An 18,071-nucleotide genomic window follows, 5' to 3' on the forward strand; every position below is an offset into this window, starting at 1 on the left:
ACCATCTACCCCTGCTCTCCCAACCCTGGACTTTTTATTTAATTGGATTTTTTTTTTTTTTAAGTACAAGTACTCGAATGTGCAGCCACAGTAGAGAACTCTGTTTTATACTCTGTTCCACAAAGCTAGCATCACAGCCAACAACTAAGACAAAACAAAACACTTCTCTGGGACAATGTGGGCCAAAAAAATCTTATTTTCTTAATTTTTCACTTTTCAACCAATAGACAAAGACAGAGTGTGAACCCAGGATTTTCCTTGGCCTCAGGACGAAAGCAAACGAGTCAATTTTGTTCAGCAGCTGGGAATCCCCAACCGGCTCTCTCCTGCTTTGCCCTCCACACCTAAGTGATGAACAAATCTGACACAGAGCACACTCAGAATAAGCAGTCTGACCCTGAGCACGTCCACCCTGGGAAAATGGAATGTCAGAGATAATGGACCTTAAAATGGTCCTAAGTGGGCCGAAAAATTAGTCCAACTTCCTCATTTAAAACAAATAGATGAAAAGCTGAGATTTGTTCTCCACAGGGAAGCACATGCTAAAATAAGCAGCTTACGGCTCCAACCTTTGATGCCCAGGGCTCTGGTTTCACCAGGCTAAAAAAGAGAAGGTCACATGATTTTCCCAGGAATTTTTTTTCCTACCCAAACATTTGTTCTTCCTTGGGACACAGGGACAGGTGACTACATCAACTCTGAATCAGAGAGGTAGCTGCTTCCTCAGCCTGCTGAGTGACTCAGCTGGCGTGGTCGACATTTGCATGAGGGCAGCAGTGCACTTAGAGCTGGGTTTGGCATCCAGAACCACAGCGTTAATGATGACAAACTGCAACTGGAAAGGCAAGCCCGCAGCATCTTACAACTTCAAAATATACTCTGTGGTGATGACTATTTTTAAACTTTTCACATAAATACAGATGCATTTAGTTACAAACCGAAGTCTCTAAAGCTTACAAGTAAGGGGAAAAAATACCGTAACTAGAGTCTTATAATATCAAGCAAGAGATAGCAATTTAAAGTAACTTTCAAACGTAAGCCCTGCTCCTGGAACAGAAGAATTTTATATAGGAGGAAATGGCAGTGTGAATACTATTATGTTTTAAATGATTGGTCAATGGCTACCAAAGACTTTGAATCAAGGAATTCAGAGTTAGACCTTATTTTATCCATATGGCCTTTCTGTAGGAAAAAAACTATTCTCATCACCTCTCATGGGAATAGAGTTTGGCACAAATACGTATTACTAATCAAATGAAAAAAATGTACCCAATGTGTTTAGCACGGTGCCAAGTATGAAGTAAGAGTGAGGCAGACTGGTGAAGTTTAGCTGTCTTCACTCACCTTCTGCAGAAGTCCTGGCTCCCAAATTCAGCCTACACTTATAGAAAAAGACACACTGATATTCCTAAATGGATTTGGTGAGGGGCTTGACTTATTTCAAAATCCAATGTCATACCCTCTGTGACTCAAAGCAACTGACTGTGACAAAAACTTTTATTTATAGGTGAGACAGAGCTGCCCAGCAGAGCCTTCATCCAAGAAAATAGAACTGACAGTAGGGACTAAGGAAATTAACTTTCTAAGCACCCTACGGTTTTGAAAATAACATTCTTATCCAATTGCTATAGAAACCTAGGACTCAGCCAGAGTGAAAATTAATATCACTTAAAAAATCTAATAATGCTACAAAGCAGAATTTAGAACATTTACCACCAGTAAGCAAACTAACACCCCTCCCCTCCTTAACCTGTGTTCAATTGGGAAGGAAAACACCCAGGCATTTCAACAGCCATCCCCTCTTGCAAAATGTTTCTTACAAAACATCAGAATTTTATCTAGACCATCATTTTTGTCAACTTTGAGTCTCAACCCCTGAGTGGATCCTAAAAACAATTCAGTGAGTCACAAACAGCTTTAAAAAAAAAGAAATAGAAAATATCAGAGGGTTTTGCATATAATAAAGGTAAACACCATTTTGTGAATCGCTTTTCAGTGGTATCATACATATATGGATACTGGGTAATGTTGTTATATGTATTTCTTATTGTGGGTTGTGGTCAAGGAAAGCTTGAAAGCCACTCATCTAAGCTGTCCAGCTACCCGATTACACCGTTTCTTTGACCAAAGGCATATTGTTTGGCATAGGGTAATTTTAAACAGAAACACAAAGGGAATGGAAGCCAAAGGTGCTTATGGTACACGATGGCGTTAATTACGCCACTGAATGTTCAATATTAGCATAGTCCAGTCTCTGGCAGCCAAAGCCTGGAGCCGACTCCAAACAAGAACACAAGAGAAACTGGTACATCCAGGAACTGGAAAACTGGGAAGTTGTCATCCCTGCCTGATGCTCTGGGTGCACATTCCAAAGAGATTATTCCATATGGTTCCCCAGGGCTGGCTTCGGACAATTCCATGACAAGAGAGAAGGAAACAGGCGTTTGCTTCTCAGGGACTGGCTCCTCCAGACATCTTAAACACAGTTCAGTAACTCCCGGCTCTCTGGCCAAAGTCCAAATATGATCATCAAGGTGAAACATTAAAAATTCACTCAAAAAACAACAGAGTGGAGCTCATGCTTCTCGGAGAAGGCAGCCCAGGGCCAGGAAAGGGCTCTTGGACTCCGAGAAGGAGATTCTGCCTCGCCGAGTGGGCTATGTGGCAACACACTGAGAGCAATGGAAAGGTTTCTGACATCCAGAGCGGGCAGGCGAGATGCCCTGCGCTGGGGCTGGGACAGGGGCTGGCCAGGCCGCAGGGATAGGCTACCTCTTTGTCCGAGGCCCTGCCCAGATGCCACGTTGAGATGCTCAAGGACAAATGGGAAAGTTTTTCCTGTACTCCCATATTCCTGGGCCCCAACTACCTCGTCTTGGGTTAACTTGCAACTTCCCCCTCCCCTCCCATTTCCTTTGTTTTGGCCACTGCCCCTCCTTCCCCAGACCCCCACTTTGGTCACTAGTCCCTCCCCACCTATTCTCTAGCCTTCTCCAGCCCCAGTCCCCTCGCTAACCCCCTCCCTTTACCCTCGGCCGGCCCCTCCTGGCTCTCTGCCGGCACGGGGCTGGGGGTTGGGGAGGGGGCAGGAGGCAGGGGAACTCCTAAGACCCGAACCCGTCCAGGGCAGCCACCGGCCGTCCCGTCGAGGGCCTCTTGGGGCGTCGGCCCGCGCCTCTTGCTACAAGTTGCCGACAGGACAACACCCCTGGTCGAGACATTTTCTCCCCCACCTCCCGGCAGGGCTGGCGCCGCGGCTTACGTGCAGTCCTGGTTGAAAGAGAAGCAGCAGAGCGCCGCCTCGACCCCGCCCGGGGGGCTATCCGCGGCCTCAGCTTCCATCGGGGGCTCGACCCGAGGAAGCCGCAGCTCCGAGCCGGCGACAGCCACCTCAGCAGCCCGCTGGCGCCGGCTCCGCGGTCCGGGTCGCCGGCCCCTCCCCGCCCCTAGCCCCGCCCCTCCCCGCTTAGCCCCGCCCCTCTTCGCCCCGCCCCGCCCCTCCTGCCCGTCCCACGGAGCCGAGCACCCGAGAGGGCGGGGGCCCCGCCTTCGGCCGCCATTGGCCAGGAGCCTATGCTTGCCGTGCCCCCTTGGCCAATTGGAGACGGCTATGGGCGGAACCGCCCTGCTGGCGACCCGCCTCCAGCTCCGTGACACAACTCACCATTGGGCGAAGGCGCCTGACGCAGACGCTGCCGGCCACGTGGTGGTGTTTTCATTGCCAGAGCTACCCGGCGAAGCCAGAGAAGGGAAGCACGAGTGCAGTTTGGGGCCGACCTGCTCGCTCCAAGCCAGCATCTGCGTCGCGGCCGCCGCAGAGAGGGCACAGGCAGACGCGCTCGTTCCCATTCCACCCAACCCCCCGTCATGTGTAACTCTCTGTCTATTAAACTTACAGAATTTAGTAGGAAGCGTTAGGCGCCAGAGCCCTACCCTTTTGTAGAATCTTCAACATGCTTTGAGAAGTTTCTAAAATGAGGATGCTTAGGCCAGACAGAGATGAAGTTGTCTCACCGATTGCCCTGCCGTTGAGAATTCTTACTACATGCCAAGCACTGTATTAACTGTGTATCTTATCTCATTGAATTCTTATAAAACTTTGTGTGGAAAGTATAGTTATGCTCAATTTAAAGAATCGGCAACTGAAGCTCGGAACTGCTACAATCTGTCTACAGTAACACAATAAATAGTAGAGTGTGGATTTGTCTCATTTCAAGACCTGTACACCAAACAACTCTGCTAGACAGTATTTGGCAAAACCTATTTGATCTGTAGCTGAAAAAATAAGAGAAAATATGTATAGGATAATGTATTTTATGAAAGGGATTAAGTCTCGAAGGCACAATTCAAAACTCACATAATTTGAGATGAAATCTGACAATTGGCATAATTAAAATTTATCTATTTTGTCAGAAAGCTATATATATATTTTGGAAACTTAGACCTAGAATGGATGAGCAAAGAGGACTATTTTACTTAAGCTTTTCTGGTTGGATTTTCAGTTTTGGTTTTCTGAAATGCAAATATAACAGTTTCTTCTGTCACCGCTTTCATTCTCTCAACTGATGTAAAAATAGTTCAGCTCATAGATCCACAGATGTTGATTGCTCTTGAGTTGGTTGTGAGGTGTTGTATAAACCATCGTAAGTGAAAAGAGCTGCTGTTTGGATGCTTTAACTGCATCATTTTGTAACCTTTCAGATGAAAGGTGCTTCTCCTCCCCACTCCCAACTCAGCCAAATGCTGCAGTGGTTTCTATTCTATTTAGAAAACCGAGTGTGGCATGCTAGGTGCTAGGTTGTTGGGAGAATTACATACAGTGCACAATAAAATTTTTAAAGTAGAAGCTGTTACTGTCAAGAGTTTGGACTTTATGGGGTAGAGTTGGGAGCTGGTGTTAGTTTTTGAGCAGTAGTGTTTCAAGATAAAAGCAGTGTTTTAGGCAGATAAACCCAGCCAGGGTGTGCAGAACAGATTAGAAGGAGGAAAAGCCTAGGCTAATGTGAAATTCAAGAAGTGAAGACATGTGAGAGACTATATTATTGGATGGCAGCCAAGGCCAGAAATGTTAGAACAAAACCAAGAGATATGTTTTTATTGAAATATATTTGACATATAATGTTGTGTAAATTTAAGGTGTACAACATATTTATTTGGTACATTTATATATTGTAATATGATTACCACTGTAGTGATAATTAGCACCTCTATCACATCACACCAAGAAATATTTTGAGGCAATGCTGTCCAATAGAAAGATAACATGAGTCACAGATATGAACCCCATATGTAATTTAAATTTCCTAGAAGCCACGTTAAAAAAGGTAAAAAGAAATGGGCAAATTCATTTTAATAATGTATTTAAGCCAATATGTCAAAAATATCATTTTAATAGGGAATCAATGTAAAATTATTAATCAACTAGTTTCGATTATTATTTTTTTAGCATAAGTATTTAAAACCCAGTGTATCTTTTTTACTTACAGCCTGTCTCAATTTGCACTAGCCCCATTTTAAGTGCTCATGATATCTTATTGCTCAATGGAGTTTTTTTTTTCTCTTGTGAGGAAGACTAGCCCTGAGCTGACATCTGTGCCAATCCTCCTCTTTTTGCTGAGGAAGATTGGCCCTGGGCTAACATGCGTGCCCATCTTCCTCTACTTTATATGGGACACCGCCACAGCATGGCTTGACAAGCAGTGCGTCAGTGCGCATCCGGGATCAGAACCTGCGAACCCCCAGCCACTGAAGCGGAGCGCATGCACTTAACCACTGTGCCACGGGGCAGCCCCCCAGTGGAGTTTTGAGAGAATAAACCACAGGGCACGGTGGCTGATGGGGAGGGGGGGTGGTGACAGAGAAGAAGAGGGAGGAGTCAAAGCTGATTCCATGGATAGGAAAGGCGAAGTCCATTGTGCTGCTTTCGGAGACCAGATGTTTGGGCAGGTATTTAGGAAGATACATTTAGTTTCAGACAGGCTGAGGTGGCGGAACTGAATGCTCATTGGAATTAAGTTTCAGGCCTAGAGATGTAGGTATGGGAGAAAACTGATCATCTTCCCAGCCCCACCCTTCCTGTGAATGATCCCTCTTGTATGTTTCCTATTGGGTCAATGGTCCGCTGTCCACCACCACCCATGTGGAAATAACATCCCAGGGCTGCCTCATCTGGTTCTTTTCTTCCCAAGACAATACAGAAATCTGTATTTTTATATAAATTTATATTTATAGAAATCTATTTTTATTTTACATAAGCCTATATTTTTATGTAAAAATTTTAAATGTTGACAACTAATTCTTATTTTTAAAAAGCGCTATGAGGGCCAAACTAAATACATCAGCTGGCTGGATGTGGTTTGTGGACGGCCAGTTTGTGACCTCTGTTAGAGGCATAAGGAGCCTCTTTGAGGGGTTCCACCCTCCAAAAAAAATTCTCACAAGTCCATTTGTATAAAAAGCCAAGGAAAAGTTCATAAATATATTCAAAAGTGCTGAATTCAGTTAACGTCAAGCTGATTTTTCTTTTTGTAAGTTCTAGTTCTAGTTCTAGGTTCTGTGGGAGAGGAAACTCCTGATTTGAATGTTGGGCTTATGGCATCCTAATCCTTCCACATTCTTGGAACAGAAATTTTAATGTGAAATAACAGAAGTAAAGGATATCTGGAGGAGGAAGGGGACACAACACTTTACCACAACGGGAACGAGATTTCGGCTTTTTCTCCTTCTTCCAATTGAAATCTCTAAGTGTCTATCTTTTCCCAGACAAAATGTCCATTATTTCTAGGGAAACAGTAAATCAGCAAAATCTGGAAGAATAAAGCCAAGCTCTGGGAGTCAAGCATCCTTGGTAATACAAAATTGCAGGCCGCAATTCAGCTAATGGGAAGTCTTCCTATTTGTGTAACAATCAGGTTGTAATTTTAAAATGCTGATTAGGGCATGCACAGGGCATTAACAGGGGAAGTTGGAAATGAGACATCCTGTCTGATGCAACTCTCATGTCACCCAAAATGGTTGCCCATAACACCCAACTGTCTATAATTAGAATAACTACTAGGTGAGAAAAAACCATTCCTGTTCTTTTCTTCTTTTTATAAAAGCCATTCTATTTTTATAAAATCAAGTCACAGGAAACAATCTCCTTTTTCTTTTCTGACATGTTTCAACACTTAGAACGTGAGCTGAGAAAGAGTAGAGCCGTAATAGACAAGTGTATGGTAGAACTTTGAGAAGAGAGTAAAGGAGGAAGGTTCTGGGGACAATATAGAACAGGTAAGACTTGGCAGTGGGGGCAAGGGAAGGGTGATGTGTCACAACGTGAAGGAAGCTCAAGGAGTCAGCTCGTTGGTTCTAGAGTAGGAGGAGAGAGGTTGGACTGTAGGGTGATTTCTGGGAAAGGAGATGATTGGATTGGCAAACAGGAAGTCCTCTCAGCCAGCGATGTGGCTGAGCAGCAGGCACATCTGGGCCTTTTTGTTACTAATCATAGGCACCGTCTGTGGGGAAGAGCCCATTGCAGTGCATGAACAGTCCCTATTATGTGCTCCCCAAGTGGAACCATTATTTCAGGTTTTACTGATTAAAAAAAGAGGGCAGGGAGCAAAACCCAACACCATTCTAATATTCCTTGACTTATATATTTCCTCTCAAGCGTAAGAAGCAATGGTATTTCACTAAAGAGTGAACTGATGTCTTCGTCTTCATTCTCTCCCCCATCTGTCCTACTTTTGCTTCTGGAATTACGTTCCTAAAACACCAAGCCAAATCACAAGTTCTCCATAAATCCTTGCTGATCGGCTGAGATTCATGACGACAGTAGCTTTCTACATGTGCATTTGCAGACATTCCTAGAGCTAAGGTCTATTATTCAAGACAATGTAGAGAGGTCCAGTCATGGAGTTTTTGTTCCCTGGGACATCTTAAGACCACCTGAGATTACAGAGAGGGGTTAATCAGGCCAGCCAATCACCCTGACTTAGGTTTTAGAGTATGTATGTAGGTGATATCTAGAAATGGAAAACAAATCTTCGTACAAAGCTTGGCTTGAAGCCTCATACATCTTCTCACTGAATGCTCACTACATCTGTCCTGTCCAGAAGATTTTATCCCCATCACGCAGCTGCGTGAACCAAGGTTGAGAGATGTCGGATAAGTTGCTAAAGGTCCTAGGACAGTTCGTCGTGGAGACGTAGTTTGCACCCAGTCCCCTCCACCAGGTTCCCAGGTTGCCATTCCACGCTGCCTCTCAGATGGCTGTGGCTCAAGACTAGAAATAGAATTGGCATCTTAACCTGTACTCTATTCTACAAAGGGACAGAGATACAAGGGTAGAGAGAAAGTGGTAGCGTTGTGCCAAGAAAGCCAAGGCCTAGTCCAAGGGGAAGTCCTGCAGCTTTTCAATGGGGACCAAAGCTTTGCTTACATTTGCCAGGGGTACTACTGTGTTTAAAAACATCTTTTGCTCCCAAGCAAAGGGTTAACCTGCGCTCGTGGGCGGGGTGGCCAGTTGATAGGTGGTGCTGTAGATGGCCTAGGGAGTGGTGACCATTCCTTGGAATTCTTCTTCTCTGGGATAAAGGTGATTTCAAAGGCCTTAGGGGAGCAGGGAAAGGGTCTAAGAATTCCGTGATTCTTGGTGAACAGTGCCATCTAGTGATCCTCAGTATTTATCCAGGCTGGTGAGTGGACCTTGAGGGAGAGACTGGCTTGAGTGAGAAGATAGGAGAGCTGATCCTTAAGCTCTGGAAGAAGAATCCCTGAGGCTCCCCATGTGTTCTTCCAAAACCTCTTTACTGTCTATACATGGAAAACACAGAGGCCTCCCTCACCACTTCTTCTGCTCAAGGAGAAGTTTGGAAGGGCTATGCATATTCATTCATTTGACAAATTTTTATCACGTGCCTGTTATGCTCCCGCCATGATTCCAGTTCCTGGAGATGCACCAGGGGAGAAAATAAATAAAAATCCCTGCCCACACGCACAGAGAGACCATAAACAAGGGAAATAAAAAGGAGAGTATCTTAGATGGTGACGAGTGCTAAGAAGAAGAAGTAATGAAAGGGCATTTGGAAGTGTTGGGGAGGGGCTAGGTTTTATAGAGAGTGGGCAGGGAAGGCCTCACTGGAAGGTTCCGTTTGAACAAAGACCTGAAGGAGAGAAGGGAGCAGGTTATGCAGCCACGTGGGGAAAAGCATTCCTGACCGAAGGAACACAAGTGCTCATGGAACATCGAGGAGGCCAGGTTAGCTGGAGCAGAGAGAGGAGGGGGCAGAGTAAACAGGAAAAGAGGTCAGAATGGCAATGCTGGGGGGTGGAAGGGATGAGAAACCACTGGACATTTTGACTCATATTTGGACAGGATCACTCAGGCAGCTGTGTTGAGAATAAACTGAAGGTGTCTTGGGAGATTTACAATTCACTTTAGCACGTTAAAAGCTCCAGAAAGCCCAGAATTATGTGTATTTAACATGGTTTAATGAGTACTTTCCAGGCTTATTTCGATCTCTGTCTTCCAGGAACACCCACTAACTTCTTGTGGGATCTGAGAAAGTGAATCAGCCCTGATAAGCTGACTGTGAAGTTCCCGACAGTCATAAACAGGGCCAGCGCAAGGCCAACAGAAAACAGTGTTTTTCCCAAGCCACACCACAGCTGCAGAATGACTAATATTGAGTGACTGATTCTTTCTTATCAGTGCCTTCCCCAGATCGGGTCTGTTCCTGCCACCGCCTGCTTCATGACCAGATCCAACCCTGACCTGATAACTGTTTCTTCTACCCTTTCCACTTTAGAATCACTCAGCACAAACACAAACCCGACAAAAAGCCCCTTCCTACAGCCTTTTACTGAGACCCCACCCATGATTCATTTGGTGTTCACACTCCCTCGCTGCAATAAGTCAATAAAACTAACATTGACCTGGTGAACCTGGTGGTCTTTACTTATAACTGTTATCAGCCCCTGGTATTTTGTAGAACAAAGTTTAAGAAAAGCTGGATGAGGGCCGGCCCCATGGCTTAGCGGTTAAGTGCGCACGCTCTGCTGCTGGCAGCCCTGGTTCGGATCCCAGGCGCGCACTGACGCACCGCTTCTCCGGCCATGCTGAGGCCGCGTCCCACATACAGCAACTAGAAGGATGTGCAGCTATGACATACAACTATCTACTGGGGCTTTGGGGAGGAAAAAAAATGAGAAGGATTGGCAATAGATGTTAGCTCAGAGCCGGTCTTCCTCAGCAAAAAGAGGAGGATTAGCATGGATTTAGCTCAGGGCTGATCTTCCTCACAAAAAATAAATAAATAAATAAATGAAAGAAAGGAAGAAAGGAAGAAAGAAAGAAAAGCTGGATGAAATGATTGCTTCCTATTATAAAATTCTATGAGTCTAAAGCTGAGACATTGCACCCCACCTAAAATGTTTTGTGTACCAATTGGAAAACTGTGCATGATCAAAAGGGGTGAGGAGTGTATTTTATTTTTAAAATAGGAAGTGTGTATTATTTTTATAAATTGACCTTGTCTGTCTGGTCCCTCCTGATGCTAACATTTTTGGCTGAACATTTGTGCCGTGGGCCCTCTTGTCTTGATGAGGGCTTCATACCCTTCCTGCCTGCCCTGGGCCTCCATGGGCTTTCTCAGGCAATACACAGGTGCCTTGAGAAGGACCAGATTTGTTCTAGGCAAAATAACGTATATTTCCTCAGCACACTTGAGTTGTAGTGAGCATGTGAGCAATGGTGATCCACAAAATCAGACTTGCATCTTAGAAAGCCCATCGTGGCAGCAGAAGCAGAGGATGTAGAGGAGGGATGGGTAAGTAGAAGCAGAGACCAGGTGGGAGGCTGGTGCATCAGTTCAGGTCAGAGATTATCAGACCTGAACTCAGGTGATGGCTGGGGGACGGGGGTAGAGGCTATAGGACCAGTGGCCTATTAGGTGTGGGAATGGGGAGAGACAGGTCAGCATGCAGAGTGGCTGTCAAGTGTAACTAGCATTTCCTCAGGCCTCACTGGCTTCTTGGTGGAAATGAGGGTGTGTCATCAGTTCCCCAACTGTGTCATCAGTTCACTGGCTCTTGTCTCTACCTTCTATAGGACAACCCACTCCCTTCACAGCCTTCCCCAGTAATGACTGGAGTCCCTGGAAATGCCTCACACACGCAGGGACCTGCCTTTTTGGGTATGAGCACATGCTTCTTCGGAGGCCCTTGAGGATGCTGCTTCATTACTGCCAGGACTGCTGGTGTCTGTTGTGATGACACCAAAGTGTTTTTTTCCCCAATACTTTCCTGTTTTCATTGAAACGATCATTTATGTTCCCTCTGATCTTGTGTTAACGTGGTGAATAACATTGTACAATTTTTTTATGGAGGTGAAATTCACATAAAATTAACTTTTTTGTTTGTTTGCAGCACCATGTTTGGGTACTGTATTTGGGTGTATTAATAGGTATTGATTTAACACCATTGTGACCTCTCTTGAGACAGAGCAACCGAAAAAGAAAACTCCAAAATGTGCAAGGGCAGTAAATATCAAACTTTCTGATCTAAAATGTATAAATATAAGATATCAGTCATTTCTGGAAACATCTTGAGAAAATCTGGCAACCACATGTCCATGGGCGAGTGTCTGGTGTTGACAGTGTTTTGGAAGATATCACCTCAGTCCAGCACAATTGTTTTTCTGTCTTTTACCGACACATGTTTGCATATACTGAACAGCCTGGGGTCCTTGGCATGTGGATGAAAACCCTTCTTTTTACAAGAAGAAACCTCAAGCTTGCCAGCACTGGTGAGCCTGAAGGTGCCAGTGTCTTTACGCTTTCATGAACAAACAATGTCAACAGCCTCTGGCCGCGTGAGCTGATAGGAACAGTGTGAAGACCAACCCTGGATAAGAATGCAGTTTAGGTAAGATGTGTATGGATCCATCCCAGAGTGAGGAGATTCAGTTGATCCCGAACATGGCATAATTCTTCTACATTCTCCACGTCACAATAGTCAGGTTCCGCAGACTGCTGTGGTGCAATTACGTGGCTAATAGTGAATTCATTAGGCATCAGTTTTCCACAGAGTATTTCACAGGTTTCTATTCCTCTCACTATTAGATTCTTCTTGCTGCAGAAATTCGCGGCAAGGATCTTTTGATAAAACTAGACACTGCAGGGGCCTGCTCCGTGGCATAGCTGTTAAGTGCGTGTGCTCTGCTGCTGGCGGCCGGGGTTCGGATCCCGGGTGCCCAGCGAGGCACCACTTGTCAGGCCATGCTGTGGCGATGTCCCATATAAAGTGGAGGAAGATGGGCACAGATGTTAGCCCAGGGCCAGTCTTCTTCAGAAAAAAGAGGAAGGATTGGCATGGATGTTAGCACAGGGCTGATCTTCCTCATACACACACAGAAAAAAAACCAACTACACACTGCAGTCCTTCAATCACTAAATTCTGAACAGCGCTTGGAGTAGCAGCTGGTTTTAAGGCCTCCTGTTTAAGGCCACAGGAGGAGAGTGGCTATCGTAATTGATTGCATCACTTTTGCTGGGCTGATCTGCAAGTACGTTCAGCAAAGAATTGTTCTGTTGTGTGGAACAGTAGGACAAAGTGGTCCCATCAATCTGTTCCAACAGCGCTGGGGGTTCCTGGCTTCACAGCTGACCTCAGGCTAATTCTTGCTTCTTGAGTTAGTCTTTGAAAAACAGAAACTGCTCCGATTCTAGCTGCTGCTAGCGCATCTGAGCAATCTGCATCCTTTCTGCCTCCATCAATCTCTGATGCTCCAGGTTTTTGAGAATTTCAGCTTTATATTTGATCATCCTTTGCAAATATTCTTGGTATTCCATGTTATATTTCTTTAAAAGGTCCTTTTTCAATTCACCTGTTCTCAAGAATGCAATCTCTTTCAGTTTCTCCATAATATCTTGCTTTTCAGGTACTGCACATTGCTGGTAATTTCAATGGCTGGGAAGCTTTTCTACAAACAAAGTTATAAGTTGATTATAAAGAACAAAGCCATTTTCCAAGTTTCCTTCTTCCAAATACACAGCTGCCGTCCTCTCCATGTCTACTGTGGGTCTAAGCTAGTGGATGAATTTGCAGTAAATGGCTGCTCCACGTTGTCCTGTCTACAACATGAAGGTGTTCACTGTTTCTTCTCAATTCCTTCATCATGCTACTTCAATCTAACCAGAAGTATAGTGGACCATAAGGATTAGATTACAGATTTATCATAAAGTGATGTAACTCCAGAACAGCCAGATGGAAGAGATGCACAGGGCAAGGTATCCGGGAAGGGGCATGGAGCTTCCCTGCCCTTTCCACATGCTGCTCTCCCAGCATCTCCACATGGTCACCAACTTGGAAGCTCCAAAAGTAACCTTTTTAAGATGAGCAATTCAGTGGCATTTAGCACATTCACATTATTGTGCAGCTATCACCTCTACCTAGTTCCAAAACATTCCCATCACTCCAAAAGAAAACCCTGTACCCATTAAGCAGTTACTTCCCATTCCTCACCTCCCCGCGTGCCTGACAATCTGCTTTCTGTTTCTACAGATTTACCTATTCTGAGTATTTCTTATTAATGGGTTTATGCGATATGTGACTTTTTGTGTCTGGCTTCTTTCACTTAGCATAATGCTTTCGAGGCTCATCCGTGTTGTAACGTGTATCAACATTTCATTTCTTTTCCTTTTGTTCCTTTTTTTTTTTTTTGGTAAGGAAGACTGTCCCTAAGCTAACATCTGTGTCAATCCTCCTTCACCTTGTACATGGGGCGCTGCCACAGCATGGCTTGACGTGCAGCATGTGGGTCCGTACCCAGAATCCAAACCTGCAAACCCCGGGCCACTGAAGCGGAGTGTGTGAACCCAACCACTATGCCACAGGGCCAGCCCCTTCATTTCTTTTTATGGCTGAATAATATTCCATTGAATGTATATACCACAACTTGTTTATCCATTCATCAGCTGATGGACATCTGAGTTGTTTTTACCTCTTGGCTGTTGTGAATAGTGCTACTATGAACGTGTGCATCCATATAATTATCTGAGTACCTGTTTTCAACTCTCTTGGGTATATACCTAGGAGTGGAATTGCTGAGTTATATGGTAGTTCTATGCTTAACTTTTTGAGGAACTGCAAAACTGTTTTCCACAGAGGTTGAACCATTTTACATTCCTATGCCAATGTACGAGGGTCCCAATTTCTCCATATCCTTGCCAACACTGGTTATTTTCTGGTTTTGTGTTTTAAAATTACTATAGTGTGAGGAGCCGGCCCTGTGGCATAGTGCTTGAGTTTGGCATGCTCTGCTTTGGCAGCCCGGGGTTCACAGGTTTGGATCCTGGGTGCAGACCTACACCACTGGTCAGCCATGCTGAGGCAGCAACCCACATACAAAATAGAGGAAGATTGGCACAGATGTCAGCTCAGGGCGAATCTTCCTCACCAAAAAAAAAAAAAATACAAAACAAGCAAACAAACAAAATTACTATAGCCATCCCTGTGGGTGTGAAGAACACTGAAGTTTTATGCCATGCTTGCAAAGTGGCAAACTCTTGAGATATCCAAGTAGTGCTGGGTCTCCCAGCACTTTCACCGAGCCAAAGCCATGCCATATCCTCAAGACTCCCACACCCATTCTGTGTCACACTCTGACACCTGGGCAACAAAGCTTTGTATGATACAGAAATTTGTTCATCTTCAACACATAAAGCTCAAATGTGAGTCCATGGAGACAGGTCAAGGGATCAATATCTGAAGCAGACCCTGGGCTGCCCTCTCTGTCCTGTTCTTTCCATTTTTATCTTTTATTCTCCTGGCTAACACCCCTTGATGCACCACTAGTTCTTCAGGTATGCTGGGACATGATCGCATCCCAGCTTCTCTTTAGCCAGGAGTTCTCCACTATGCAGCTTTCCCAGTAGGGTGGAGAGTGGGGCCAATCACACAGCTGATACAGAAGGACAAACGGCTTTGGTAACCAGAACCTTGGGTTCCTTTGACTGTGAAGATCCTGTGTGACATCAAAGAGGGAATGCCTCAGAGGCAGTTGATGTCTATATCCTGGGCATAGGGTAGATACATGGGATTGAGAGAGATCCAGGATCATTGGTGCAGAGGCAGTAGCTGAAGCCATGAGAGGAGGTAACCTGTAATGGAAAATGTGTCAGTTGGTGAAGAACTGGAAGGAAATGTCCTGGTTTGCTGTTTTGAGTATTCCTTTAATTTTAGGAACACTATCAGAAAGGAGGCTGGCTTGTGGGCTGAGCTGGCTGCAGCAGCTTTAAGTCAGTCACACATTGCCGATGAGTGAGAGCCGTGGTTATAAATGGAAATGCGAACTGGCAGAGGCTCATTGGCTAAAACTGAATGCACAGTTTATTTTGGTACCTATTATCTACACGATCTCCTATTTTCCTTATTGGTTGCAAATAAGCACAGGGAATAAAAAGCTAGCATGTTTTCCAAAAATGTGACTGAGAGTTTTCCTGGCTGCATATCTGAAATGGGTATGATTTAGACTTTCCATGATTTCTCTGAGGTCAGAAACATTCTTTGGTGGGTTTCTAATTTTTTATGGAAGTTTGGTTCCAGAGGCTATTTAAAAGCCTTTTGGAAAGATATCAAGTGGACAAGAAATATCTTAAAGTATTTAAAGTGGCTATTTCCTAGGCCCTCAGTTCTTCTTTCTCTGCTTTCTCCCCAGGGATCTGTCTCACAGGTGGGGGTTTAAGTCAGCCTCTATCTACAGATGACCCTTGTCTGACCTCACTCTCTGGAATGCTCTGCCTGCCTCTGACTTTCATCCCAGAGCACATCAACACACACTTCCGCTGGTATTCCTGATGGGATCTCTTTCTCTTGAGCCCTTGAGAGAACCCTGCTTCAGCAACTCCTAGGGAATGCTGGGAGAGTTGTTTGTTAAAAACAGATTTATCCCACATCAAGGACAAGAATCACTTTTTTTGCACCATTTTCTGCATTGACTGTTTGCATGGTAGGCTGTGACTTTCCATTCTTCTTTTCTCCAAATCCATGAACATAGTATAGATTCTTAGGTCCTCTTGACCTAGGTGTTTAATTTCCCAGGACCACACAGCCCAATTCCTTCCACCCCCAGGGATTCTTAACACATTAGCCTAGGTATTTCCTTCAAAGCAGTATCACAACCTGAAATTATCTTGTTTGTGTATTTGTTTACATGTTTACTATCTATCTCTTCCAACTAGCTCTGTTAGTACTGACATAGAACCATCTATAAGATATGTTGTTATATGAAAAAATAAGTTAGCAGCAGGTCTATTTCTATTTAAAAATGTATGTATTAATGTGCACAAGTAACTAGTTTCTTCCATGAACTCAATGGCAGGACAAGCAGGAGATAGCGTATTTTTCTGTAGTTACAGTCTCCTCCTCCCCCATATGTACACTTTGAGGTCTGGTATGGGCAGATCTACTAACTTTTCAAGTCCTTCCAGAGAGTAGAAAACTTCTCTCTCACAGCCAATTCAAAACCTCTGAGCTCCTCTTTTCCTCTTTCCCCACCTCCTCCTCCCCATTCCTCCTTCCATCTTCTAAGTTGGAGCCAAGACATGGCATTAGCAGGTGAGTAGTGACAGTCATCAGTGACACCTCTGTAGTTCTTTTTTGCCTAACATTCTCCCATTAGGGTGGCTCTCCAAATGCCTGGCCCTCTCATGGGCCCCATTTGTGGTTATTCAGAGGGCTCTCATGGGACCCTCTTCATGGCCTGGTTCCTGATTTGGGTGATGTAGCAGACCACCTCGTCTTCTTCCCCTAGTGCCCATCCACAGCCACTTTCTTCTGCTGCACTGGCAGGTGGCAGGTGGGGCCCTTCAAGATGGCTCCAGCTCTGATAACGCCTATAGCCCCTGTTACTCCAGGAGCTCATGAATCCTTACCTTGCTATGGCTGGAGTAGAGACTTCCACGCTGCTACCCTCTCTTCTTACCCTGCTGGTAGGAAGCAGAGACTAGGCTCTATGTTCACATCTTTCCCTCCCACATTCTAGGGGACACAGGCCAAACTCCCAAGAACTTTCCTGCACTCTCTGTTCAGGCATACTGGGATGAGAGTCTTTACAGGCCAACAAAGCTTCCAACTGGAGCCAGCTATGTAATTGGCAGGTCCCAGTGCAAAATGGAAATGCAGTGTCCCTTGTTCAAAAAGCAGGAACAAGTCCTGTTAAAGGCACTAAAATATAGAGCTTTTTCCTTTAAAAATGTTTTATTACTTATAAAACATAATGGAGATGAGAGAAATTCATCAGTATAAACACAAACTTACAAAAATAACATTTTGGTGTCACAATTTTATATAACACAATAATTTGTTAATGTGATATCTTGATCAATCATTAGGTTTTTCTGGCTCACTTTTCTGAAAATCCATTTATTACATCATCATATACGATACTATTAGCAACTTCATTTTTAATTGGTATAATTGAAAGTGATGTCCACTGCTCTTGGCAAATGTCAGACTGTAAATCATTTTTAGTTTTGAGAAGGATTATTCTGCGGATGCAAGTTTTGGTTTTTTGTACGACCTCTACAAATTACAAGAGATGTCAGAGGAAATATTAAAAATGTCACTGTACGAATTTACATTTGGACTTAAATTCAGACTTACACAGAACTGATTAGTATGAACAGACAGAACTATTGACGTAGCTGCTGATCTATCTGTCAATCTACCAATCAATTGACCTATCTCTCTTGGATATGCATTATTGATATCTGGAAAGATCGAGAGAAACAGAAAATGGTAATTTCTGGGTTTCTTCCCATTCCCAACGCCTTGGAGATTGGGGAAATGGAGTAGGAGGGAGCTTACTCTTTATTTGTATAATTTGCCACTGTTTGACTTTTTAAACACATGTATGTACTAATTGTTTAATTTTAAAACTTGTTAACAAGAAAAGGAACTCTTCAAGAAAGAAATGCATATTGACTTACAATCTCAGTACTCAGTTGCTCATTGGTCATGTTTTGATTCTTGCTAATCTTTCTAAAACCATTAAATACATTTTTATATTCATTTTACATTATACGCAC

The 18,071-nt window shown here is 44.2% G+C and overlaps 1 protein-coding gene and 1 pseudogene across 1 annotated transcript in view; both read right to left on the bottom strand.

The window, feature by feature from the left end:
- WIPI1 (WD repeat domain, phosphoinositide interacting 1) overlaps positions 1-3,400 on the bottom strand; it is a 28,960-nt gene extending 25,560 nt beyond the window's left edge. Inside the window, exon 1 of the mRNA XM_058561437.1 lies at positions 3,263-3,400. Within this exon, the coding sequence (XP_058417420.1) occupies positions 3,263-3,342 (80 nt within the window). The 5' untranslated portion in view covers positions 3,343-3,400. The remainder of the gene's footprint in view (positions 1-3,262) is intronic.
- Positions 3,401-11,658: 8,258 nt separating this feature from the next.
- Positions 11,659-13,762, bottom strand: LOC131417957 (AMSH-like protease; annotated as a pseudogene).
- Positions 13,763-18,071: the final 4,309 nt, after the last annotated feature.

The sequence above is a fragment of the Diceros bicornis genome, chromosome 18 (assembly GCF_020826845.1).
Source record: "Diceros bicornis minor isolate mBicDic1 chromosome 18, mDicBic1.mat.cur, whole genome shotgun sequence".
Taxonomy (NCBI): Eukaryota; Metazoa; Chordata; class Mammalia; order Perissodactyla; family Rhinocerotidae; genus Diceros; species Diceros bicornis.